Raw genomic sequence first — 27,372 nt, forward strand, 5'->3', positions numbered from 1 at the left:
CTTCTGTTTCATGAGAAACTATTTGTTCTGTAAGCCTTCACCTGAAGTACAATTAAAAAAAATTAAATTAAATTAAAAAATAAAATAAAATAAAGAGGTCTTTTGCAGCAGATTTAACCAATACACTATGTTGTTTGATTTCTTGACTGCTGCTTCCATGCGTGTTGATTCTTGATCCAAGTAGAATAATTCTTTAACAACTTCAATATCTTCTCTGTTTGTCATGATGTTGCTTATTGGTCCAGTTGTGAAGATATTTTTCTTTATGTTAAGGTGTACTCCATAATGAAGGCTGTAGTCTTTGGTCTTCATCAGTAAGTGCTTCAAGTCCTCTTCACTTTCAGCAAGCAAGGTTGTGTTATCTGCATATCACATGTTGTTAATGAGTCTTCCTCCAGTCCTGATGCCATTTTCTACTTCATATAGTCCAGCTTCTCAGATTATTTGCTCAGCATACACATTGAATAAGTATGGTGAAAGGATACAACCCTGACACACAACTTTTCTAATTTTAAACCACTCAGTATCCCCTTGTTGTTTTTGAATGACCGCCTCTTCCTCAGTGTACAGGTTCCTCCAGAGCACAATTAAGTGTTCTGAAATTCCCATTATTTGCAATGTTATCCATAATTTGTTATGATCCACATAGTCAAATGCCTTTGTATCGTCAATAAAACACAGGTAAACATCTTTCTGGTATTCTCTGCTTTCAGCCAAGATCCATCTGACATCAACAATGCTATCCTTCATTCCATGTCCTCTTCTGAATCCAGCTTGAATTTCTGGCAGTTCTCTGTCGATGTACTGCTTAATCATTTTTGAATTATCTTTAGCAAAATTTTACTTGTGTATGATATTAATGATATTGTTCGATAATTTCTGCATTCCATTGGATCACCTTTCTTTAGAATAGGCACAAATATAGATTTCTTCGAGTCAGTTGGCCAGATAGCTGTCTTCCAAATTTCTTGGCGTAGACAAGTGAGCACGTTTAGGATTGCATCTGTTTGTTGAAACATCTCCAATTCCTGGAGTCCTGTTTTTCAACAATGCCTTCAGTGCAGCTTGGACTTCTTCCTTCAGTACCATCAGTTCTTGTTCATTTGTTACCGCCTGAAATAGCTGAATGTTGATCAATTCTTTTTGGTACAGTGAAGAGTCACTGTACATTGCATATTCCTTCCATCTTCATTTGATGCCTCCTGTGTCGTTTAGTATTTTGCCCATAGAATCCTTCGAAATTGCAACTCAAAGCTTGATTGTTTTTTTTTTTTTTTTCAGTTCTTTCAGAGTGAGAAATGTCACACATGTTCCTCCCGGTTGGTTTTTTAAATCCATGTCTTTGCACATTTCATTATAATACTTTACTATGTCTTCTCGAGCTGCCCTTTGAAATCTTCTGTTTAGCTCTTTTACTTCATCATTTCCTCCATTCACTTTAGTTACTCTACATTCAAGAGTAAGTTTCAGAGTCTCCTCTGACATCCAGTTTGGTCTTTTCTTTCTTTCCTGTCTTTTTAATGACTTCTTGCTTTCTTCATGTATGATGTCTTTGATGTCATTCCACAACTAGTCTGGTCTGCAGTCATTAGTGTTTGTGATGGTTAAGATTGTGTTTCAGCTTGGCTGGGCCATGATTCTCAGTGTTTTAATGTGATCACTCCAATGACTGAATATACTGTGAGTAGCCAATCAGATGAAAGGGAGTCTCCTTGGGGGTGTGGCCCACATCTGAATATAAGCAGATGTTCTGGCCTTTTGCTGTCTCTGGATCCTGTGGCTGCCCTCGTCATCTCATCTCTGGTTCTTGGGACCTGAGTTGTCAGCTTATCTGCCGAACTTGGGATTTGTCAATCTTTGCAGCCTGTGAGCGGGAGCCCTGCTCTCTGACCTGCTGATCTTGGGCTCACCAGCTTCTGCAGCTGTGTGACTTGGGAGGGGCCTCTACCCTGATCCATGGACTTGAGACATTCTAGCCTCTACAATCACGTGAGCTGTTTCCTTGTATAAATCTCTCTCTCTATATATATTTATATGTGTTACTAGTTTTGCTTCTCTAGAGAACCCAGCCTAGGACAGTGTTCAATGTGTCAAATCTATTCTTGAGATGGTCTCTAAATTCAGGTGAGATATACTCAAGTTTGTACTTTGGCTCTCATGGACTTATTTTAATTTTCTTCACCTTCAGCTTGAACTTGCATATGAGCGATTGATGGTCTGGTCCATAGTCGGCCCCTGGGCTTGTTCTAATGATACTGAGCTTCTCCGTTATCTTTGGCAACAGATGTAGTTGATTTGATTTCTGTGTATTCCATCTGATGAGGTCCATATGTATAGCTGCCATATATGTTGTTGAAAAAAGGTATTTCCAACGTATAGGTCATTGGTCTTTCAGAATTCTGTCATGCAATCTCCAGTGTAATTTCTATCACCAAGGCTGTATTTTCCAACTACTGATCCTTCTTCTTTGTTTCCAACTTTCACATTTCAATCACCAGTAATTATCAATGTATCTTGGTCACGTGTTTGATCAATTTCAGACTGTAGAAAGAGGTGAAAATCTTCAATTTCTTCATCTTCAGCATTACTGCTTGGTGGGTAAATTTGAATAATAGTCATATTAACTGGTCATTCTTGTAGGTGTATGGATATTATCCTCTATCACTGACAGTATTGTACTTCAGGATAGATCTTGAAATGTTCTTTTTGACAATGAATGCAATGCAATTTCCCTTCAATTTGTCATTCCTAGCATAGCAGACCATATGATTGTCTGATTCAAAATGGCCAATACCAGTCCATTTCAGCTCACTAATGGCTAAGATATCGATGTTTACGCATTCCATTTCATTTTGACAACTTTCAATTTTCCTAGATTCATGCTTCATACATTCCACACTCCAATTATTAATGGATATTTGCAGCTATTTCTTCTCATTTCAAGTCATGCTACATCAGCAAATGAGGATCTTGAAAGCTTGACTTCATTAACATCATTAAGGTCAACTGTACTTTGAGGAGGCAGCTCGTCCCCACTTGTATTTTGAGTGTTTTCCAACCTGTGGGGCTCATCTTTCAGCACTAGAGTAGACAGTGTTCTATGGCTACTCATAAGGTTTTCACTGGCCAGTTTTTTTTTTAGAAGTAGATCACCAGGTCCTTCTTCCTAGTCTGTCTTAGTCTGGAAGCTCTGCTGAAACCTGTCCAACACAGGTTACCCTGCTGGTATTTGAAATACTGGTAGCATAGCTTTCAGAATCACAGCAACATCCAAGCCACCACAGTACAACAAACTACAGACTAGTGGTGGCCTTATATGGTATCCATCGTATATTCCATAGACATTCTAGATCTTTTTCTTTGCTAATTCCTCTGGACTACCACAAGGCACCATCCATCTCACAATAATGATGTCAACAGCCTCTATCTGATCTTCCTAGTTTCATTCCTGCCTCTCCACATAATAGAATCCACTCTCCACACAATAGATGAAGTTATTTTTTTACTGTAAATAATATCATGTCATTTTTCTGCTGAAAGAAAATGGCTTCCCATTGCATTTAGTACAAAGTTCAAATACCTGACCATGGGTTACACATCTCTCTATGGTTAGGGTCCTGCCTACCTCTGTAATCTCCTCTACCTTATTCACCTCACCCACAGCTCACCTTCCCCACTGTGTCCCAACAAACACTAACTTTTTTCCCCTATGCTTGAAATATGCCAGTATCATTTCACCTTAGAGTCTTTTTACTATGTATACATATATACGTATAAATTTTTTTTTTTTGCTGAAATTGTCTCCCAATTTATCTTCCCACTTCTGGCTTCTCATTGTCATTAATATATCTGCTTAAGGGCTGACTCTTTAGAGATGCTGTTCTTAACCATCTATTCTGAAATGACCATAGTTACTCAATATCACATCACTCCATTTGATCCTCTGCAAAGCACTTATTACCATCTGATATTTCTATATTTGTTTGTTTATGTGAGCTTCTTAAGCACATGGACCATGTCTATTTCATTGCTGTATCCCTATTGCCCAGAGAAGTGTAGGTGCTTACTAAGTATAATCAATGTTTTGTTTCTAGGGAGAGCGTGTGTGTTGGGGGGAGGGGATAAGTATGTATCTCTCAAGGTAATACTTGAAATTCTATCTTCAGTAATTTGTTTTGTTAATGGAAAAGTTTCACCTGTTAAAAGATAAACACTTCCAGAAATGCAACATAATAAACTTTGATGTTTTATTATTTAATATGAATCCTAAAATTAATAAGTAGCCATCTGCTACTTTTTCATGGGACAATGCACTATAAAATGTTTTTTTTTTTTTTTTTTTGAGAAAGTAAAAAAAAACAGTATCTTAGAATGTAGGAAACAGATCCAGGGCTGCCTGAAGAGATAAGTGTTTTGGCAGTTCTGGCATTGCACTATCGTAAAGAAGGTTATATTCACCAGGATGGGAATAAAAAGCTACTAAAAGGACAATGGAAGAATGCTGAAGTCATAGTCTCTCTATTTCTTGGCAGAATGACAAGGAAAGTATACTGTTCAAAAAATCTGAAGACTTTGGAGTTAGCACCAACTCTTCTATGAATTAGTTGTGAAACCATCTAATCTCCAGTCAAATAAAGGAGTCAGACTAGAGTATTACTGATGTCCCTCCTAGCTGTAACATCCTGAGTTTTGTCTGCACATAATCCTAGCTATTGAGTTGGAGTTAAAATGGTAATACTGTCATCCTTTAGTCCAAGATATCAATCAACCTTTCAGAAAAGTACACATTTCAAATAAACAGATGATTCTTGCAGAAAAAGATGTTGTCTTAGTAATTTTCCTTCTTATATTTCAGAAATCCAATGACCAGAAGGTTCAGAAAAATAAGAAATACATAGAATATTATTTGGTCCTGGATAATGGTGAGGTAAATATATATTAGATAAATGTGTCTTTTAAAACCCCCTTCTATGTAAATTTATTTATTATGTGAGATAGTAAATGTTCTGAATCAGTCTTCAAAAATCATGAATTTGAGCTATGGTTACAAATTGTTCTGAACCTATGAAATTTAACATTTATTATAAAACTGATATTATTTCTCCTTTTCAGATATTTACACCTGGTATAAAATGCATAAATTGAAATTTTTTACACTAGGATGCTCTTTTCTTATCGTGTTAAGACTCCAAACTCAGTTTCCAGTTAAATCCCTTTGTCACCTTATCTTCTATCAAATAGTTAAATCATTTGTAAATTAGAATTTATGCTCATCAGACAGTGGTAAATATAAAAGACTGAATTAAATCTTCTGAAAAATGCAAACCTTTGGTAATATTCACTGTTTTTCGTCTTTTATAAGAATACATGTTCATATATTGGATTTTCTAAAAGCAAGGTCCGTAATATGTGATCTCAAAAAGAAAAAACTTATGCTATAAAAATATGAGTAAATTTATTACTTCAAGTCCTAAAACATTGGCCTCTTTATTGTACTGCATTTGCTTAATGCTCATTTAAAAAAAAAAAAAAAAGCTGTTCCTTGCATTGATTCTGCACAGCTTAAGTAACCATGGTACACAACTGGAAATATGTTTGAAATAATTCTGCAGAGCCTTACATTGAGCTAGTACTTCAAAAAATGAAACAGCTCAAAAAAATAATAAAACATCTCTATGCCCAAAGTGCTTTAATATAGTTATAGAAATAAGGAAGCAATTGGTTTCTAACTTATTACTGTTAACTTTTATATCTGATCCTTAACTCTAACTACCGATAAGTAATATATACTAACGTTGCCTTTTAAAACTTCCAATTAATTTCTATTAATTCTCATATTTTGTCTTGTTTTTTTTTTTTTAGTTTAAAAAGTACAATAAAAATCCAGAGGAAATAAGAAAGAGAGTTTTTGAGATGGCCAATTACGTCAACATGGTACGATATATTTTACTAAATATAATTTTTAAAAATAATTTCTTTTATTTTTTTGCCGTTGTTGAGAATATACACAGCAAAAAGATACACCAATTCAAGTTTCTATATGTATAATTCAGTGAATTGATTACATGTTTTGAGTTGTTCATCCATTCTTTCCCTCCTTTTCTGAGTTGTTCCTCCCCCATTAACATAAACTCACTGCCCCCTAAGGTTCCTATTTAATCGTTTGAGTTGATGTTGTCAATTTGATCCCATATAGATCAATCTTAAAAGAGCATAATGCTCAAGGCAGACATTCTTGACTAGTTAAGCTAGACTTTTGTTTGGTTTTAAGAAGACTTTAGGGAATATTTTTGGTTTAAAGATTATCTTAAGGTAATAGTTTTGGGGGTTCATCCAGCCTCTCTGGGTCCAGAAAGTCTGGAATCCATGAGAATTTGAAATTCTGTTCTGCATTTTCTTCCTTTTGATAAGGATTCTTCGTAGAATGTTTGATCAAAATGTTCGGAAATGGTAGCTGGACACCATCCAGTTCTGGTCTCATGGCAAAGGAGGCAGTTTTTCATGGAGGCAATTAGCTACACATTCCATTTTATCCTCCTATTCCTGACTCTCCTTCTTCCTCTGTTGCTCCAGGCTAATAGAGACCAATTGTTGTGCCTTACGGCCACTTGAAAGCTGTTAAGACCCAAGCCACTATGCAGCAAACTAGGAGATAAAACAGAAGCACTAAACATGTTATTAGGCCATTAATTGGGATGTCCCATGAAACCATAGCCCTAAATCTCCAAACCAAAGAACCAAATCCCATGAGGTATCTGGTTGTACCTAGCAGCCTTAGTAGCTACTCTTTTATTAAATATAATTTTAAACAATTTTCCGTGAGGTGTCATTGAGCTTCTCTATGAATGCTCATGAAGCAGGGGAGGAAAGCTCAGACCCCTAAGACTGGCTTATGAGTGGTGATCACTGCTTCATTGAATATTAATATTGCATAATAGGGAATTTTCTCACCTACTTGCCACTTCACATACTATTCTCAGGTCCATGAAGATATAAAAGCTGTTTTTTTAGTGTGATTTTTTGTTTTGTTTTGTTTTGTTTTATTTTCCTAAAGCTTGGTAAGAAAATTCTGAAAAACAAATCCCAGTAGAAAGTTGATAGAAAGAAGAAAAAGGAAAAAAGAAAAAAAACAAAATACTTCAACTCCTAGCATTTTTGATATGCATTATCTCATTTAACACTCAAGACAGACCTGAGAAGGATATTGCTAAGCATAATTTGCAGCTAAAGAACTACATCCTGGGAAGCAAAGTAACTTGCTAATAATTGTCAGATTTCAAAGCCCATTTGGATTGTAAAACTGTTGGTGTATTCCTTAAACATAATTTTGTCATCTAATTTTCAAAATCTTTATAAAAGGATTATTCGATCCCTTTTAATTAAATCTTAATTGTTAATTTCTTATTAGTTGAGTAGTTGACATGCATTGTTCGAAACAATGGAGTTATTTTGTGGTATCCTGCAAATTCTCTAAGAATGTAAAGAAAATAAAGGTAGATTAAATGACCAAAGTCATATCCCTTCCTCTTATCACAAAGATTACATCCATTCTTTTTTAAGAAACTCTAAGAATTGGTCATATTTATTGAATACCTACTTTGTGCCAGGTACTTTTCTAGGTTATGGGGATAAAGTGGGAACAAAAACAACAAATATATAATCCTTCAAGGAGTTTACATTCATGTTCAAGGATAAAAACATAAACAAATAGATAATAAAATAAACAGTATGTCATATAGTAATATGTACTATAAAGAAAAAAGTAAAGTAGGGTAAAAAAGAGAGAGATTCATCGTGGGTACTAAGTTATATAGGGAAGACCTCTCTAATAAAGTGGCATTTGAGTAGAAACCTGAAGGAAGGAATCGTCATATCTGGAGGGAAGAGTGTGTGAGGCAGAAGGGTGTGTCAGAGCAAAGGCACTGAGGGTAGGGTCTTGTTCGTCAAGTTTGAAGTACAATAAAGAGGCCAATGTGGCTGAAATGAAGTGAGCCAGGATGAGGGTAGGGGGCGATGACTTCTGAGAAATAGTGGTGGCCAGACCATGAAGAACTTTGAGGTCCTGTGCAAGAACTTTGACTGTTACTCTGCACATGATGGGAAGACATTGGAAAGCCTGGGCTGGGTTTGATATAATCAGATGTATGTTCTTAAAAGATTACTTTGACCATTAAGCTGAAAAGAAACTGAAGGAAAGCAAGAGGACTAGTAGAAGAATCATTCCATAATTCCGGGCAAGAAATGACGATGGCTTGGGCAAAAGCGGTGATAATGAGTTTGGTGAGAATAGCTGAGTTTAGATAGAGTTAACAGGGTTTAGGGGGGCGGGGTGGGAGACTAAGAAAAAAAAAAAAGGACTCTGGCCTGAGGAATTTCAAGAATAGGAAGAATAGCATAGGAGCATGACTGGGGAGAAAGATTGGGGCTTCTGTTTTGGATACATTAAGTTTGAGATATCATTTAAACATCCTACTGGAAATGCTGACTAGTTTCCTGGAGATACAAAATTGGAGTTCAGGAACGAGTACTGGAAGGAGATATAAGTGTATAAGTCTTCAGCTTATTTAAATGATATAGGCTAGGGGTCAGAAAACTATAGGCTGTGAACAAAATCCAGCCTGCTGCCTTTGTAAAATAAATTTATTTCAACAGCCATGCCATTTGTTTACATACTATCTATGACTGCTTTCCTCCTACAGTGGCTGAGGTGAGTAGTTGTGACGAAGAATATATGTCCCGCAAAGTCTAAAATATTTACTATCTGGCCCTGTACAGATAAGATTTGCCTATCCCTGGTTTATGATCCCCAAGGGCATGGAGCTAGATAAATGGAATAGAGACCTAAGCACTGAGCCCTGGAGTACTTCTTTGATTACAGGTCAGAGTGGAGGAGAAACTACCAAAGAAACCAAGAAGGGGTAGACAGCGAGGTAGGTGGAAACCTGGAGACAGTACTGTTCTGGAAGCTACTTGAAATGAAAATCTATCAAGAGGAGGAAATGGCAAATGATATTAAATGCTGCTGAGGACTGAGAATAGATCACTGGATTTAACAAAGTAGAAATTATCGACCACTTTGACAAACCCAGTTTTATGGAGTATAAGATTACAAGCATAATTAGAGTGAATTCAAGAGAGTATGAGAGAGGAACAATTAGAGACAGAAAACACTTTCAAGATGTTTTGCTATTAAGGGGAGCAGAGAAATGAGACACAAGTCAGAGGGGGAAGTGGCATTAAAAGAAGTGGGTATTTTTCTTCCTAAAATGGGACAAATTATAGTTCCTTCTTATGCTGATAAGAATGATTTGATGGAAGATTACTCATGGATAGTTCAGGAAAGAGAGAAAAGTTTCTGGAGTAATACCCTTGATTAGGAGATAGATGTGCCACCTAAGTTGGCCTTAGGCTGACTGGCCATTCATCCATATAGTATGGAAGGGGAAGCACAGGGTGTCTGGACAAGCATAGGTAAGGGGGAAGAGGTGGTGATGGGAACTTCTGGAACTCCTCTTCTGATTGATTGTAAACTCTCAGTGAATTTGGAGGCAAGGCTATCTGCTGAAATTGAGGATATAAAAAAAAAAAGTGTTAGAATTTCTGAGAGGAGCAGGTATGAAAAATTGTGCAGAAGCCTTTGAGACTGAATGGGTTTTGAAAACGCAGCAGGTTTGCTGGGGAGTTGTAAGGACCACTTGATGTGAGTAGCCATGACTTTAAAGTGGAGTGGTTGGCACAGCTGTGTTTTCTCCATCTGTCTTCAGAGGCATGGTAGAGGAGAGAAGTAGGGGAGAATTGGTTTTAACTAAGGTTGGGTGTTTGTCAGATGAGTGAAATAAAACAAGAAAGAAACAAGGAAGTTGAGGTAATAATCATGGAAAGGATTATAATCTGGTTGGATTTCTACTTCTCTTTTGATAATAATTGCATCCTTCAATGCTTTTATTGTTTTCCGAACTACTCTTTTTTAAAAAATTTCTTCAGGTTTCTCAGCAGAAAATTGCTTCATGAGAAGGTCTGTCACTGTGCAGTTTTATAAATCATACTAACTAATTAAGCATTTATCTTAATTACAGGCATATTGTCTCATAACTTTAACCCTTTATTTCTGAGGTTTGTCCCCTATGCTTTGCAGTTTATTTGTCTCAGTCCTGGTTTAAGAATTAGAACTTACTTATCTTTTTTTTTGCTTAATACGTTTTTTTTAATTGTACTTTAGATGAAGGTTTACGGAATAAACTAGCTTCTCATTAAACGGTTAGTACACATATTGTTTTATGACATTGGTTACCAACCCCACAACATATCAACGCTCTTCCTTCTCAAACTTGGGTTCCCTATTACCACCTTTCCTGTCCCCTCCTGCCTTCTAGTCCTTGCCCCTGGGCTGGTGTGCCCCTTTAGTCTCATTTTGTTTTATGGGCCTGTCTAATCTCTGGCTGAAGGGTGAACCCCAGGAGTGACTTCATTACTAAGCTAAAAGATTGTCCAGGGGACATACTCTCAGAGTTTCTCAAGTCTCTGTCAGGCCAGTAAGTCTGATCTTTTTTTGTGAGTTAGAATTCTGTTCTACACTTTTCTACAGCTCTGTCTGGGACCCTCTGTTGTGATCCCTGTCAGAGCCGTCAGTGGTGGTAGCCAGGCAACATCTAGTTGTGCTGGACTCAGTCTGGTGGAGGCTGCGGTGGTTGTGGTCCATTAGTCCTCTGGACTGATCTTTCCCTTGTGTCTTTGGTTTTCTTCGTTCTCCCTTGCTCCCGAAGGGGTGAGACCAGTGGAGTATCTTAGATGGATGCTCACAAGTTTTTAAGGCCCCAAACGCTACTCACTGAAGTAGAATCTAGAACATTTTCTTTATAAACTGTGTTATGCCTGTTGAGCCACGTGTTCCCTGATACCATGGTCCCCACAGCCCTCAGCCCAGTAATTCGGACCCTCAGGGAGTTTGGATGTGGCTATGGAGCTTCCATGACCTTGCCTTGGACAAGCTGTGCTGGCTTCCTCAGTATTGTGTACTGTCTTACCCTTTATAGTCTTACTTATTGTGATTCACAGATGTAGGACTTTTTCATATAGTGTGGAACTTCTTCAATACCAAAATCAGCACTGAGCCAGCTTTGCTAATTCTGAAATATTAGGACTTTGAGAACATTCAAAAGCATATGAGTAAATATACTTAAAAGAAGCCATAGTAATGAGCCATTAGCACAAAATTATAATTTCTTGAGGTTGCAAGGAGAAGTTTATTTCAGTAGGGACTTTTCTCCAAAAAAGAAGTTTAAAACATGAAACCTCTAAGGGTGTCTGCTCTGCCTTAGAATGGGGATGGTAGTATCTGCAAAAATAGATAACTTCTGTTTCACAACTATGTTTAGAAAGAAGGTATTTACAGTGTTGTTATAAATAAGTTTGAAAATATAAAGCACATTGGAAATATTAAAAGACAATGTCATCATTATAAAGTGTTTCTTTGCCATTTATCTCTCTGGACAGCTTTATAAAAAACTTGATACTCGTGTGGCCTTAGTTGGTATGGAAATCTGGACAGATGAAGATAAGATAAAGATAACTCCAAATGCAAGCTTCACCCTGGAAAATTTTTCTAAATGGAGGGCGAGTGTCCTCCCAAGAAGAAAGCACCATGATATTGCTCAGTTAATCACGTATGTATAGATTTTCCCCTTTGCACACTACATAATATTCATCATTGAAGCTTTTCAAAGACTTGGTAAAGAAGGTATCTGAAAATATAGGGTAAGAGGAAGGGGTTTACACAAAAAGGATTAAAAGTTCAAAACACACTCATTTGAATCTTATGTTGAATATGCCCTTACTTTTGATACAAATATATTTTTAACAGAAACCAGTAATTGTCCAATGGTTTACATAAAGCTTGTCAGTTTTTATTGGATATACAGAAAGGAAAGACAAGTTTAGACAATAGCAAAAGGGATTTACATTCAGCTTTTAAAAAGAACTCTTACGCTTTGGGCTCTATTCAGGAGAAACATTTGGGTTAGAAAAAAAAAAAAGTGAATATTATCTTCTAATCCCACACCTCCACTGTTATGGACTGAAGTACGTTACCCCTAATATGTGTTGGAATCCTAACCCCTATGGATATAATCCTGTTTAAAAATAGGGTTTTCTTTGTTATATTAATGAGGCTCTATTATTGTAGAGGAAATGCTGGTGGTGTACTGGTAAAGTGCTATGGCTGCCAACCAAAAGGTCAGCAGTTTGAATCCACCAGGTGCACCTTGGAAACTCTATGGGGCAGTTTTATACTCTGTCTTACAGGGTTGCTGTGAGTGGGAATTGACTTGAAGACAGTGGGTTTGGTTTTGTTTATTAGTATAGAGTATTTCCTAGACCTAACCACTTCTGAGTTATAAAAAGAGCAGATTAGACTCAGAAACACACTGACATGGGGGAAGGTAGATGCTGCCTAGTGACGGAGGCAGATAAATCTACAAGTCCAGGAACTCCAAGGATTGCTGGCTACTAGAAGCTGAAATAAACAAAGAAGGACCTTCCCCTTAGAGCCAAACCTGAATTCAGACTTCTAGACTCCTGAACTGTGGAATAATACATCTCTGTTCTTTAAATACAGCCATGCCATATTTCTGTTACAGCAGAAGTAGGAAACTAAGACATCTACCATCATGCTGAAATGGGACTAACTTAAAAAAAAAAATTAAGGGAAATTAATGACTATAAATTACACAAGACTGCTGAGCATCTAAATTCTATTGGATGATTTGCAGTGAGAATCAGATAGAAGGAAGCAGAAAGAGTGATTTGAGATTACTAGAGAGTTCCTCTTCCTGAGACAGTGGTGGGTGTCATGGAAAATAAGTGGGCTATGTCCTGTCATAATTAATTGATATTTATGTACTGGTTATCTATTGATGCATAACATCTCAGCACAAGACTTACTGACTTAAAATAAGTCTACTTTACTTATATGTCTCATGTGTGGGCTGGCATGCTGGAATAGTTTAGGCTGGTTGATCATCTTTCTCTTGCTATACAGCCTTTCATGTGGCTAACTTGGACTTCCTCCAACATGGCAGTCTCAAGGAAGTTGGACTTCATACATGGTGGCTAGCTTCTCCCAGAATAAACATTCCAAGAGGATCAGAAGAAAGCTTCAAGGCTTCTTATGACCTAAGCTCTGAAGTTACACAGTATCACTTCTGGTATACTCTGTTGGTCAAGATTAAGTTAGAGGGCCAACCGAGATTCAGTGGGAAGGCATTACTCAGAATGTGAATACTGCAAGGCAGGCTCTTTGGAGGTCTCCTGGAGAATAGCTGCCACTTTGCTTAATTTGGGAAGTTGAGTTCTAGACTCAAGAGTCTACCATGTGAAAGAGCTCATTCTTAGTGCAGAGGTTTAGTGATTTTCCAATATCTCATAGCCAGTAAGTAGTAAGAGACTTGAACTCTTCCTAGACTGGCTGCAGGGGCTATGCTGAAATCTTGTTGTACTCCCATACTGTAGAGGAACAGGGTAGAAAGAAAAATTATCAAAAGGATGATAGAAGTATAGGTAAATAATGGCAGTCCAATATCAGTAACAGATTTCTTGAAGAGGGCAAAATAAAACAGTATAAAAACACTATTTAAAGATATAATAGAGGAAATATTTGTCTTTCCATTTGTAAATTGAAAGTCTTATCATTTACTAGATAAATTAACAAAAGATAACCTATACCTAGACATAACCAGGTAAGAATGTTAGAGTTTAATATACTCCACCTACTAAGAGGAACCAAAGTAGAAAATTTCTGAATGGGAGGAGATTTTATTTTTTACCAGTGAGCTATGTTTCTGTACTGGTAATCTATTGTTGTATAATATCTCAGCACAAAACGTACTGGCTTGAAATAAATCTAGTAGTGAGAATTGAAACCACACAAATGTAGAATTAAGTATAAATAAGTTTACAATATAGTGTCAAAGGAGAGTACAAATATTGTAAATCTTTAAAATATGTATAATGTAAAATATAATTTCAAAATAACAAATAATCTGAAATATCAGATTAAATAAAGGGATAAAACTCTGCAGAGAATGGAAAGTGGGAGGAAGTTCTCTAACTTCCTGTTTTGCATGGCAGAGTCAGTACTCTCTATTCTTGATATTGGTAGGTGGGAAAATATAGGTTCAATTTTTTACACAAATGAATTTAATAGAGGAATTAAAAAAATCAATGTATGCATTGCAAATTTCTAGAGACAAACAAGAACCAGGATCTTGTAAAGTTAGCAAAAGAACAAAAAGAAAGTGAAAAGCATAGAACCCTTACAAATTATAGAAAAAACAAATGAAACAAAGCAAACCAAAAAAAAAAAATTCTAAAGACTAGACAAGTCATCTATGTAACTAAAGGCAAATGGTTCAAACCCCTCTTCAGTCGGACAAATATTTCAATATCATAAATTTTTAATAAGACAGATACTTTCAGAATGGTCCAAATTCAAAATCTCACTGAAGCTAAAACAGCATTAAACAAAAAAAAATGGATATAAAAATATATAAGATAAATATATAAATGAGAAAAAAGCATGTGTGGCAACACTAACAAAAATAAGGTAGAAGAAAAAACTTATTAGGACAAACAACATTTTTTTCTTGATAAGGAATTAGTTTCACATTTAAAATATAATAATTATTAGTGAGAGATAGAAAATATTAAAAGTAATTATAGCCAGGTACTTGGATTTCAGGTGATATGAGAACCATTTTATAGAAAAAAATGCCTCATGGAAATTCAAAAATTGAAGGAAAAATTTAAGAGTGAGGGTTCACAATGTGAGTTTCTCTGCTCACTATTTAGAGGCCTGGAAGAATTGTCTATAGAAAATATAGCTTAGAATCATAAGTTGTTATATCAATTTATTCCTTTATTGCAGGGCAACAGAACTTTCTGGAACGACCGTAGGCCTTGCTTTCATGTCTACAATGTGCTCTCCTTATCATTCTGTTGGCATTGTTCAGGTTTGTTTGAAGATGAACTGTTGGTTCTACAGTTCATGCTGTCTACTTTCTTTAAAATAAGAATCCTCTATGATCATGAAAAGGAGCCCTGGTGGAGCAGTGGTTAAAACGATCAATTGCTAACAAAAGGTAGGCAGTTCGAAACCGCCAGTTGCTCTGCTGAAGAAAGATGTGGCAGTCTGCTTCCGTAAAGATTTACAGCCTTGGAAACTCCATGGGGTCGCTATTAGTTGTAATCAACTCGATGGCAATGGCTTTTCTGTGATCATGAATGTAATATATACTTCTATAAACACCCAAGATTTAGAGACCAAATTAAGCTAATATGTACTTAGCAACTAATTTGCTATGACTGTACAAAGAGTTTGGAAAAGGAAAAAAATAATGCAAGTCTGAGGAGTTGGTGAAGAGATGACAGGGACAGTGGGATCTTATCTGGTCTTTGAAGGAAGGATATGGCTTATGCAGGCCGTAGGACATATTGTTGTTGTTAGGTGCCATCCAGTTGCTTCTGACTCATAGTGACCCTATGGGACAGAGTAGAACTGCCTCATAGGTTTCCCAAGTAGCGACTGGTGGATTCGAACTGCTGACGTTTTGGTTAACAGCCGTAGCTCTTAACCACTGTGCCACCAGGGCTCCTGCAAGATATATTAGGTGGGAAGAATGTCTGAGCAAAACTGTGAATACAGATGAGTGCTGACATGTGGGGATCCTGGCTTGACTTGGAGTGGAGGTGAAAACCTCTCTCCAATCATCTGAAATGATGAGTAAGGTGCCTCTTATAACTGGGTTCAGGTAGGCGTATCAAAGAATATTTTTGAGTGCTGTTCTTAGTGTGTCAAGAGTATAAAAACAGAAAATAAAATGGCTTCATTACCTCATCTCCAATACACTTGGAGAATTGACCATATGATATCTATAGAAAAGTTTAAAATCTTAGGGTACAGTTCCTTGATAAAAGTAGCTGGAAGAAGAGTTTGTTTGAGACATGAAAGGGAAAGGGTGAAATGTGTAGGAATATTCAAAAAAGAGAGGAGAGGTCTCCGATTTTCTACAGATGGAGGAACCATGCTTATCTGGAAAAGGGGGAGAGAGGTGAGACAAGTTTGCAAAGGAGTTTAGTAAATTTAAAGCAACATGTTGTAAGCAGTATTTAGTGAGAATGGAAGAGAACTTTCATCAAAGTAGACAGTAATATTTCATGTTTTTAGTGTACAGAGAATTGAGATTAGGGAAGAAGACACAATAATTCTATCATGAACTAAACACATAACAGATTAAGATATATGGACAATGAGAAACCTGCTTGAATTATTCAAGGCCTTTACTTTATACATGTTTATTTTTAAAAGTCAGGACTATTGAGATGTAATTTATGTACAGTAAAATTTATCTTTCTTGTGTATAGTTCTGAGTCTTTAGAAGTACTTACAGTCATACAACCACCATCTCTATCAAGACACAGAAAATCTTTATCACCCTGAAAATTTCTCCTGTGCCGTTGTATAGTCAACTCCTTCCTCCGCCCCTACCCGCTGGGAACTATAGGTCTGTTTTCTATCCCTATAGTTTTGTGTTATAAAGAATGGACTCATATAGCAGGTAGTTTTATGAATCTGGCTTTTTCACATAGCATAATTATTTAAGACTTACTCATATTGTTGCATATATTGGTATCATGATGTCATGCTACTTTTTATTAGATTGAAGTGGAAAGTTCTCTTCTATTCCTAGCCTGCTGAGATTTTTTTTTATCATGAATGAATATTAAAGTTTATCATTTTTCTTTTAAGTCTTATAAGAAGATCATATAGTATTTCTATTTAAGTCTGTTGACATAGTGAATGGCATTCACTGAATTTCAAATGTTAAACCAATCTTGCATTCCCAGAATAAACCCAATAAGGCCATAATGTATTATCTTTTGTATGTATTGCTTGATTCAATTTTCTAATTTATCCTGAGAATTTTTTCAATATTCATGAATGATATTAATTGGTAGTTTTCTTTTCCTATAGCGTATTTTTTAGGGTTTGTTATTAGGGTACAGCTGGCCACAAGAAATGAATTGGGACGTGTTCACAACTCTTCCATTTTCTACAATATACCTGAAATATTTATACAATTCATCAGAGCCTGGAGTTTTTGTGAGAAGGAATTTAATTACAAATTCAATTTTTACCATAGATATAGGGCTATTCAGGTTCTCAATCTCTACTTGAGTGAGCCTTGGTAGTTTGTGTCTTTTAGAAAATTTTTCCACTTCATTTAAGTTGGCATAAATTTGTTAATATTCCTTTATTATCCTTTTAATATCTGTATACTTTGTAGTGGTACTCCCTCTCTCATTCATGATATTAGTAATTTGTGTGTGTGTGTGTGTGTGTGTGTGTGTGTGCGCATGTGTTTATGCTCAGTCTGGCTAGGGATTTATGTATTTTATTGATCTTCTCTAAGAAAAAGATTTTGGTTTTATTGATAGTCTCTATGATTTTCTTATTCTCAATTCCATTTATTTACGTTCTTGACTTTAATGTTTCCTTCCTTCTGATTTGCATTTAATTTATTCTTCTAGTTTCTTAAGGTGAAATTTTAAATCATTGATTTGAAGGACTTCTTTTTGAATATAAGCAGTAATGCTATAAATTTTCCACTATGCACTGCTTAACTGCTTGCAAATATTTGGATATATGTGTTTTCATTTTCATTCAGTTTGAAATATTTTCTAATTGTCCTTTTGATTTCTTCTTTGATTCATGTGTTACTTATAAGTGTGTTATAATAATTTCTGTTATTGATTCTTAGTTTAATTCTGCTACAGAATGAAAACATACTTTGTAGAATTGCAACATTTTTAAACTTTTTGAAGTTTGATCTTGGTTAATATTCAATATGAACTTGAAAAATGTGTATTCTGCTGTTACTGATCAGAGTGTTCTACAATTGTTAATTGAGTTATGTTGATTGATAGTCTTGTTAAGGTCTTTAAAATCCTATGGAGGTAGACTGTATAAGTATTTAAATGTAATTGCAGATATGTTTATTTCAATTCTATAAGTTATTGCTTCACATATTTTGAAACTCTGTTGTTAGGTATACACAGATAAGGCTGCTATTTCTTCTTGGTAAATTGACCTCTTTATCATGATGTCATGTCCTTCTTTATCCCTTAAATATTCTTTATTCTGAAGTTTACTTTTTCTGATATTAATCTTGAACATTTTGTGGTTAATGTTTACATTATAACAAACTTTACATTACTTTCATTTTTAACATATGTGTGTCTTTACATTTAAAGGTTTCTGGAAGACAGTTCATACTTGGATTTTTTTTTCTTTGTCCAATCCATTGACTTCTGTATTTTATACCTTGTGTTTAGACCGTTTATATCTGTAGGGTTGCTATGAGTCAGAATCGACTCGACAGCAATGTTTTATTTATTTTTTTAATATCTAATATCATTATTGATATTATTGGAGCAAAATCTTCCAGCTTGCTAGTTGTTTTATATTAGTTCCATCTATTCTTCATTTTCTTTTTCTATCTTCTTTTGGTTCAACTGAGTATTATTTAATAATACAATTTTATCTCCACTATTTGCTGTTTTTCAGTCTGTCTATTTATTTTTAGGGATTACCCTAGGGTTTAGCGTATACATCTTTAATTGTTAGTTTATCTTGAAGTAATAATATATTGCTCAATATGTACTGTAAGGACTTTTCAAGAACATACCTCCAATTATTGTCTCCCATCTTCTATGCTATTGTTATCACATATTTAACTTTTATACAAATTATAAATGTACAATACATTGCTACTATTTTTGCTTTAGATAGACAGTTATCCTTTGGTGAAATTTTAAAATAAGAAAAAAATAGGCTTATGTTTGCAAAACTTTATTGCATTCCCAGCACTCTCCATTTCTTTTTGTAGATCCAAGTTTCTATTTAGCATCATATTTTTATTCTTCCAGAAGAATTATTGTATCTTTTAACATTTCTTTAATTCAGATTTGCTGCAATGAATTCTTTCAGTATTTGTATCAGAAAAAAATTATTATTACTTCATTTTTTAATATACTTTCACCAAGTTTATATTTCTAAGTTGACAATGTTTTTATTTTAGGACTTTAATGATTTCACTCCATTTTTTTTTCTGGCTTGCAGAGTTTTTAATTCAAAGTCTGTTATCATCTTTATAGTTATTCCTCTGAAATGTGTCTTTTTTTCTGACTACTTTAAGATTTTCTCTTTATCTTTAGTTTTCTTCCATTTTATTATAGTTAAGGTGTATCTAGGTGAGTGTTTGGGGTATGTGTATGGGCATTTACCCTACTTGGTGTTCCTTGTGCTTCTTGAACCTGGGGCTTGTTGTCTGTGATTAATTTTCTAAAATTATTCACCGTTATTTTTTGAAATATTTTTTCTGTTCCATTCTCTACATTTTATCTTTTTGTGATTCCTATTACACACGTGTGACTATATTTCCTCCACATTTGTATGCTCTGTTATGTTATTTTTATTATTATTTTTTTTAATTTTTACTTTCTTTTCTTTTTGTCTTTCAGTTTTGGTACTTTTTGTTGATGTATCAAGTCCACTCATTCTTCCCTCAGCTATGTTGAATCTACTGTTAAGCCTGTAGAAGACATTATTCATCTCTGTAACTCTGTTTTTCATTTCTAGAATTTCCATTTGATTCTTTCTTATAGTACCCAGCTCTCTGCTGAAATTTCCCATCTATTCTTGCATGTTGTCCATCATTTCCATTTGAATTTTTAACATATTAATAATAGTTATTTTAAATACCATCTGATAGTGTTAACATGTCGTATATGAATGTGGTTCTGTTATTTTTTGTCTTGGCAGGTTATTGGTAGTTTTTTTTTTTTTGTTTTTGCTTGTTTGTTTTGTTTCTTGTATTTTTGTAATTCTTATTCTTTTCTGTTGAAAACTAGGCATCTTGTGAAAGACAATAGACTGAGATTTTATGTCTATAGAAAAATCACTTATTTCCTCCTGTTAGGACTTCATTGTGCAGATTTTATTCAATCTAGTAGGAGAGGAGGTAGATTTGAGAGTTTTTATAGTTATGGTTACTTTCAGTACACCACGAGCTTTAAATTCCTCTGGCATTACTTTGTGTTTAGGGTGAAGATACATTTGCTAGAAAGTTTTTCTCAATGCCTGCTCCACTCTCAGCTGTAGACCTTCCTTTTGTACTGCACCTGACAGAGAAGTGTTTTGGTTTTTGTTGTTGTTGTTTCTCTATTTTTATGTTCTTGCCCCTCTCCCAGTAGGAGGCTGTTGTTACTTATTACTGGATGCTTTTTAGCCTTTTGTGGGAGGGAGGCAGGTATTCTCTTTTTTTCTCACTAAGCCTCAGTATGTTCTGTGTCACTTAATGTCTGCGGCGAGGCCTTTAAGTAATCCCGCTCCAATACAGCTAAAGGAAAGCTTTAATGATTTGGCCCAGCGTACATTGCTGCCTTTACCTCCCAGGGGTAGTGTTGAGGTTTTTTGTTTTTTCCTGTTCTTTTCTCGTAGATATATTGGGTTTTCAACAGTGCCCTAAGGGTGAAAGGGTTTGTTGCCCTCTCCCCAGTGACTTTTAAAGCTTTAGTTTAGGACTAGAGCTAGTGTGAGGCAAGTGAGGCACTCACCACAATCTAGTCCTGACCCTGCATTTGTTCTGTAGGAGAGAGAGGGGAGAAGGATCTTAGAGCCATTTCATGCCTTTTCTGCTGCCGTTCCTCACCTCAGACCTACACTATGAGGGAGGCTTTCTCAAGATTCTTGCTTGGCGAGGTCTGTGGAGAAGAACCTGTAAGTGGATGGAATTTCCCTTATGTCTATGGCCCTCACGTGTTTTGAGTTCTCTTGCTAAACCATACTCCACCTTTACCCATTTTATTTATTTATTCATTTGATAAATTCTTCTTACTGGCTTCTGGTCATGTCTGCCCCAGGTAAGCAACTATGCATGTCACACCTCTCCTTGTAGATGGTGGCTTGCCTTTCCTCTGATTTCAGCTTTGTTTTTTGTCCTATGATGGGTTCAACTCTAGGATGGCTTTAAGAAAATTGTGAATTGCCCATTTTCTAGTGTTTTTATTTATTGTAAGTTTGGGAGTGATATTATTTTCAGTTTTCTACATCCTGGTTGTGGGCAGAAGAAGGATTCTCTTTCTCTTTCTTTTTTTCCTCTGGTTCACTTTCAGTCTTATACAGGTCTTGTATGCCTGGTCCTCAGGAATGAGAGTTTCTTAGTGATCCTGTCCATCCTTACCATGGTAGCAAACTCTTCAATTTTTGGAGGGTCTTTTGTGGGAGACAGTTTTCTGCCTGTCTCCTAATGGAAGGAGACCTTAATTGGAATTTGTATGGGATGCTGAGCTCAAGGTGTTGTCTGCCCACCTCTTCCCACAGAAGTAGAAGTTTGCTTATTGTTTTCACCCTTTCCCTAGGTTCAGTGGGTCTTCGACAGTGTCTTGGGTTGTCTGGAATTGCTATTCCTCCATCAGTGGCTTACGATATTTGTACCTTAGGGGATAAGAGTCTGGATATGGTTTCATGCTTTTCTTCAGCAGCTGCTGCTTTGCTTCTCTAGATCTCCATCATCAAGGGAAGCTCTTTCTGGTCTTCCTTCTGGTCTCTGTCAGGAGCATCTAGAGGAGTTTCTTGGAGAAGAGCCTGAGAGTGTGCTCCTCTGTCTTATTTCTGAGGCTTCCGCTAGCCTACATTCAGTCTTAAGCATCTCATTTAAGATTTTAGCTGTAGAGTTTCTGGCATCTTTCCTTCCATGCTCTGCCATAGATAAGCCAATTATCATGTCTTACCTCTTCTTGTAAGAACCTGTCTTTCCTTAGATTTCAGGCTGTTTGTATGTTCTACAACCTCAGCTTACTGATGGATTCAGGAAAGTTATGTTGTTTGTTTGCTTGTTGTTTATTTTATTTCATTTTTCTTTGTTGTTAGGGTAAGAATAATTATCTTTTCAGCTTTCCATATTCAAGGTAGAAATGGAACCAATATATTTTTATTGGCTATTTTGTGAATCTGGATTTGTGATAGGCTTCATGGTATGACAGAAGTAAAAAAGTGTACTTTCCATGTTGAGAGGGTTTACCATAAAATTGGAAGAGAAATTAGCATGCATAAAGCAAGAGTTACTAACATACGATGGCATATATCTTAGTGCTATATTCTAGAATTGAAAACTGCAGTAGTAGTCTAGAAGAGAGGCTTGTTAATGAAGATTAATGTGGGCAGTAAAAGTTTTATTAAGATGGACCTCAAAGGGTGGGTGGGATTTAGAGAGGGATAGGAAAGAATGGAGTCATTTCAGAGAAAGAAACCATTTACGTTATGAAAATCATTTTTTAAAGAAAGATACCGTAAACTTGAAGGAACTGCAATCTGGAAACTTTATTTAAACACATTTCCATTCACCATAAACTTTGTGGCTTGATTTTTTTCCCCCCTTTTGGGAACTCCATATTGCTATATAGCATAGTTTACGAGGTTCATCTCAACAGGATAAAAAAAGTCATAAATTTCCCACCCTGTTGTTGTTAGGTGCCATCGAGTCAGTTCTGACTCATAGCAACCCTATGTACAACAGAAAGAAACACTGTCTGGTCCTGCGCCATCCTCACAATTGGTGCTATGTCTGAGCCCATTGCTGCAACCACTGTGTCAATCCATCTCATTGAGGGTCTTCTTTTTCACTGACACTTTATTTTGCCAAGTATGATGTCCTTCTCCAGGGATTGGTTCCTCCTGATAACATGTCCAAAGTATATGAGACAAAGTCTTGCCATCCTTGCTTCTAATGAGCATTCTGGCTGTACTTCTTACAAGACAGATTCTTCTGTTCTTCTGGCAGTCCATGGTATATTCAATATTCTTCGCCCAAACCATAATTCAAAAGCATCAATTCTTCTTTGGTCTTCCTCATTCATAGTCCAGCTATCATGTACATATGAGGCAACTAAAAACACCAGGCGCACCTTAGTCCTTAAAGTGACATCTTTGCTTTTTAACACTTTAAAGAGATCTTTTGCAGCAGATTTGCCCAATGGAATGTGTCTTTTGATTTCTTGACTGCTGCTTCCATGGGTGTTGACTGTAGATCCAAGTAAAATGAAATCCTTGACAACTTCAATCTTTTTACTGTTTATCATGATGTTGCTTATTGGTCCAGTTGTGAAGATTTTTGTTTTCTTTATGTTGAGGTGTAATCCATACTGAAGGCTGTGGTCTTTGATCTTTATAAGTGCTTTGAGTTCTCGTCACTTTCAGCAAGCAAGGTTGTGTCATCTGCATATCGCAGTCTGTTAATGAGTCTTCCTCCAATCCTGATGCCCACTTCTTCTTCATACAATCCACCTTCTCAGATTATTTGCTCAGGATACAGATTGAATAAGTGTGGTGGAAGGATACAACCCTGACGCACACCTTTCCTGATTTTAAACAACTCAGTATCCCCTTGTTCTATTCAAATGACTGCCTCTTGGTCTAAGTACAGGTTCCTCATAAGCATGCTTTCAGCCATGGTCCATCTGACATCAGCAATGATATCACTCATTCCACTTCCTCTCCCGAATCCGGCTTGAATTTATGGCTGTTCCCTGTCAATGTACTGCTGTATCTATCTTTAATGATCTTCAGCAAAAGTTTACTTGTGTGTGATATTAATGAAATTGTTCAATAATTTCCACATTCTGTTAAATGTCCTTTCTTTGGAAGGGTACAAATATGGATCTCTTCCAGTCGGTTGGCCAGTTAGCTGTCTTCCAAATTTCTTGGCATAGATGAGTGAGCGCTTCCAACACTGCATCCTTTGTTCAAACATCTCAATTTGTGTTCTGTCAATTCCCGGAGCCTTGTTTTTCACCAATGCCTTCAGTGCAGCTTGGACCTCTTCCTTCAGTACCATCAATTCTTGATCATATGCTACCTCCTGAAATGGTTGAATGTTGATCAGTTCTTTTTGGTACAGTGACTCTGTGTATTCCTTCCATCTTATTTTGATACTTCCTGCATCATTTAATATTTTCCCCATAAAATCCTTCAATATTGGAGCTTGAGCCTTGAAGTTTTTCTACAGTTCTTTTAGCTTGAGAAATGCCGATTGTGTTCTTCCCTTTTGGCTTTCTATCTCCAGACCTTTGCACATTTCATTGTAATACTTTACTTTGTCTTCTCAAGGCATCCTTTGAAATCTTCTGTTCATCTCTTTTTCTTCATCTTTTCTTCCTTTTGCTTTAGCTACTTGACATTCAAGAGCAACTTTCAAAGTGTCTTCTGACATCCATTTTGTTCTTTTCTTTCTTTCCTGTCTTTTTAATGACCTTTTTCTTTCTTCATGTATGATTTCCTTGATGTCTTTCCACAACTTGTCTGGTGTTAGGTCATTAGTGTTCAATGCATCAAATCTATTCTTCAGATGGTCTCCAAAAATCAGGTGGGATATACTCAAGGTTGTGCTTTGGCTTTCATGGACTTGTTTTAATTTTCTTTAACTTCAGCTTGAACTTACATATGAGCAATTGATGCTCCGTTCCACAGATGGCCCCTGGCCTTGTTCTGACTGATGATATTGAGCTTTTCCATCATCTCTTTCCACAGATGTAGTTGATTTGATTCCTGTGTATTTCATCTGGTGAGGTCTATGTGTATAGTCTTCATTTATGTTGTTGAAAAAAGGTGTTTGAAATGAAGAAGTTGTTGGTCTTGCGAAATTCTATCATGCAATTTCAGGCATCATTTCTATCACCAAGGCCGTATTTTCCAACCACTGATCTTTCTTCTTTGCTTCCAACTTTCACATTCCAATCACCAGTAATTATCGATGCATCTTGATTGCATGTTTGATCAATTTCAGAATACGGAAGTTGGTAAAAATCCTCAATTTCTTCATCTTTGACATTAGTGCTTGGTGTAAATTTGAATAATAGTTATATTAACTGGTCTTCCTTGTAGGTGTATGGATATTACCCTCTATCACTGACAGCATTGTACTTCAGGATAGATCTTGAAATGTTCTTTTTGATGATGAATGCAACACCATTCCTCTTCAATCTGTCATTCCCGGCATAGTAGACCACATAATTGTCCAATTCAAAATGGCCAATACCAGTCCATTTCAGCTCATTAATGCCTAGGTTTCTACCTTTATGCATTCTATTTCATTTTTGATGACTTCCAATTTGCCTAGATTAATACTTCATACATTCCATGTTCCAATTATTAATGAATATCTGCAGCTGTTTCTTCTCATTTTGTGTCATGCCACATCAGAAAATGAAGATTCCAGAAGCTTGACTCTATCCATGTCATTAAGGTCGACTCTACTTTGAGGAGACAGCTCTTCCGCAGTAGTATTTTGAGTGACTTCCAACCTGAGACGCTCTTCTTTTAGCACTGTATCAGACAATGTTCTGCTGCTATTCATAAGGTTTTCACTAGCCAATTTTTTCAGAAGTAGACTTCCAGGTCCTTCTTCCTAGTCTGTCTTAGTCTGGAAGCTCAGCTGAAGCCTGTCTACCAAGTGTAAACTGCTGGTATTTGAAATATCAGTGGGAAAGCTTCCAGTATCACAGCAACATGCAAGCCACCCATAGTATGACAAGCTGACAGACACGTGGTGGATTTCCCACCTTACACAGGTTGTTTTCTTTGTCTCTTTTATACTGTTGCTCATATTTGGTTCTTTGAAATGCAACAAGGGAGTCTGGTGCCTGTGGGTAGGGATTACTGGCAGACTCTTGTCTCCCTACTAGGATATTACATCCAGCAGCAATTCTCTGGTATTGTTTTGTTGCTCCTGAATAACTTGGAGCTGACAGTCATTCAGTTCTTAATCTAAGCACCTCTAATCAGAAAAGTCAGGTGATGACATTGCCTATTGGCTGAGCTTCATTTAGTGGGACAAGTCTGGACTGACTGATGTCTAGTCTTAACAGTAATAGAATTAAGAAAGATAGCAATGGTGTTAAAGTGATAAGTTAACAAATATTTTTAGATCCCTATTAGTGAAACACATCAAAGACCTGCAATTAATTTAGAAGGTACTGAAAGCCAAGCCAAGGGAGATAGATAAGTTAAAAATAAATTGTATTTCTTATCATTGTTGAAGCAAGTCTACAATTATCTCTCAAGGGAAGAATTCAGAACAACTTCCCTTATTATAGAAACCACTTACCAGAGCAAGGGCAGGCTATATATGCTGTCATGAGTATTCAGTACCAAAGATGTGTGTGTGTGTGAGAGAGAGAAAATGGTTAAGTGTGTAGGGTGAGAAGTCTAAAGCTAAAATCAGTCTCTCTACTTCATTTAACAATAGAAAAAATAATTAATTATGAAAAACATTTATACCCTGTGTGATAATTCAGTCTGCAGAACAGGTAATCTCTTTCCCCATTCTCATCCTTAGGATCACAGTGATAACCTACTTAGAGTTGCAGGGACCATGGCCCATGAAATGGGCCATAACTTTGGAATGTTTCATGACTCCTATGTTTGCAAGTGCCCTTCTACAATATGTGTAATGGACAGAGCACTAAGGTGAGGCTTTCTGGAAACATACTGTTTATCTTTGGTTTTGCCCCAGTCTGGGCTGTATTACTCTTTATGTTGTCTTTAGTAACATGTTTTTGTTTGTAAATTATTGAATACATAAGACCTAGTTTCAGAAAATCATTTATCGAGTTTTCAATGGATTCAAAGTGGGTGATAGAAAGCAGAGTTTCCTAGGAGAAAAATCTAATTAAAGGAGAAAACTCTTCCAAGAAGAGAAGAGAGTCTAATGAAAAGAATTTACATATTCCTGCCTTGTCTTAGGTAAAATTGCCAAGGAATTTTATCTTTAAAAATCTCACAATCCCATTAATATATTAATTTCCTATTTTCTATCCAGTTCCCCCAGTCCCCTTCAAGCTAAGGTTATTCTCTTATTCCCTTCCAGAAAACAGAACATGGCTGCATACCAGTTATATATCTTATGTTATTTCTCCAAGATATCACTGCATTTTAAAACCTCATCTTTATCTGTGGAATGAAGAGATTCTGTCAAAAAGAATTACTCTGAAGAAAAGTGAATTCTTAGACCTGTAAATAAATATAATTTTACTACCTTTAGGACTTCACAACCAAAATAACGTGAAATTGAATGAGATAATATGGATAAAGCAGAAACTTTTTTTTTTTTTAACTCAACAGCAGCCTAGATGCTACAATTTGAGATAGGACCATATTTGTTCATTAAGTTGGAGATGTTTGTATCTACCCACTTGGGTTAAATCAGGTACACAAATGAGCTCATGATTTAACAGTTGGTCAATGGATTGGGTTTGGTCCTT

The 27,372-nt window shown here is 36.1% G+C and overlaps 1 protein-coding gene across 1 annotated transcript in view; it reads left to right on the forward strand.

Annotated features, from left to right (window-relative positions):
• The window catches only part of ADAM28 (ADAM metallopeptidase domain 28), a 114,931-nt gene that overhangs the window by 49,583 nt on the left and 37,976 nt on the right, over positions 1-27,372 (forward strand). The window contains exons 7-11 of the mRNA XM_023736694.1: positions 4,856-4,927; positions 5,863-5,934; positions 11,494-11,663; positions 14,921-15,005; positions 26,448-26,578. Coding sequence (XP_023592462.1) covers positions 4,856-4,927; positions 5,863-5,934; positions 11,494-11,663; positions 14,921-15,005; positions 26,448-26,578 — 530 coding nt within the window. The remainder of the gene's footprint in view (positions 1-4,855; positions 4,928-5,862; positions 5,935-11,493; positions 11,664-14,920; positions 15,006-26,447; positions 26,579-27,372) is intronic.

This window comes from Trichechus manatus, unplaced genomic scaffold (genome assembly GCF_000243295.1).
Source record: "Trichechus manatus latirostris isolate Lorelei unplaced genomic scaffold, TriManLat1.0 scaffold00090, whole genome shotgun sequence".
Classification (NCBI taxonomy): Eukaryota; Metazoa; Chordata; class Mammalia; order Sirenia; family Trichechidae; genus Trichechus; species Trichechus manatus.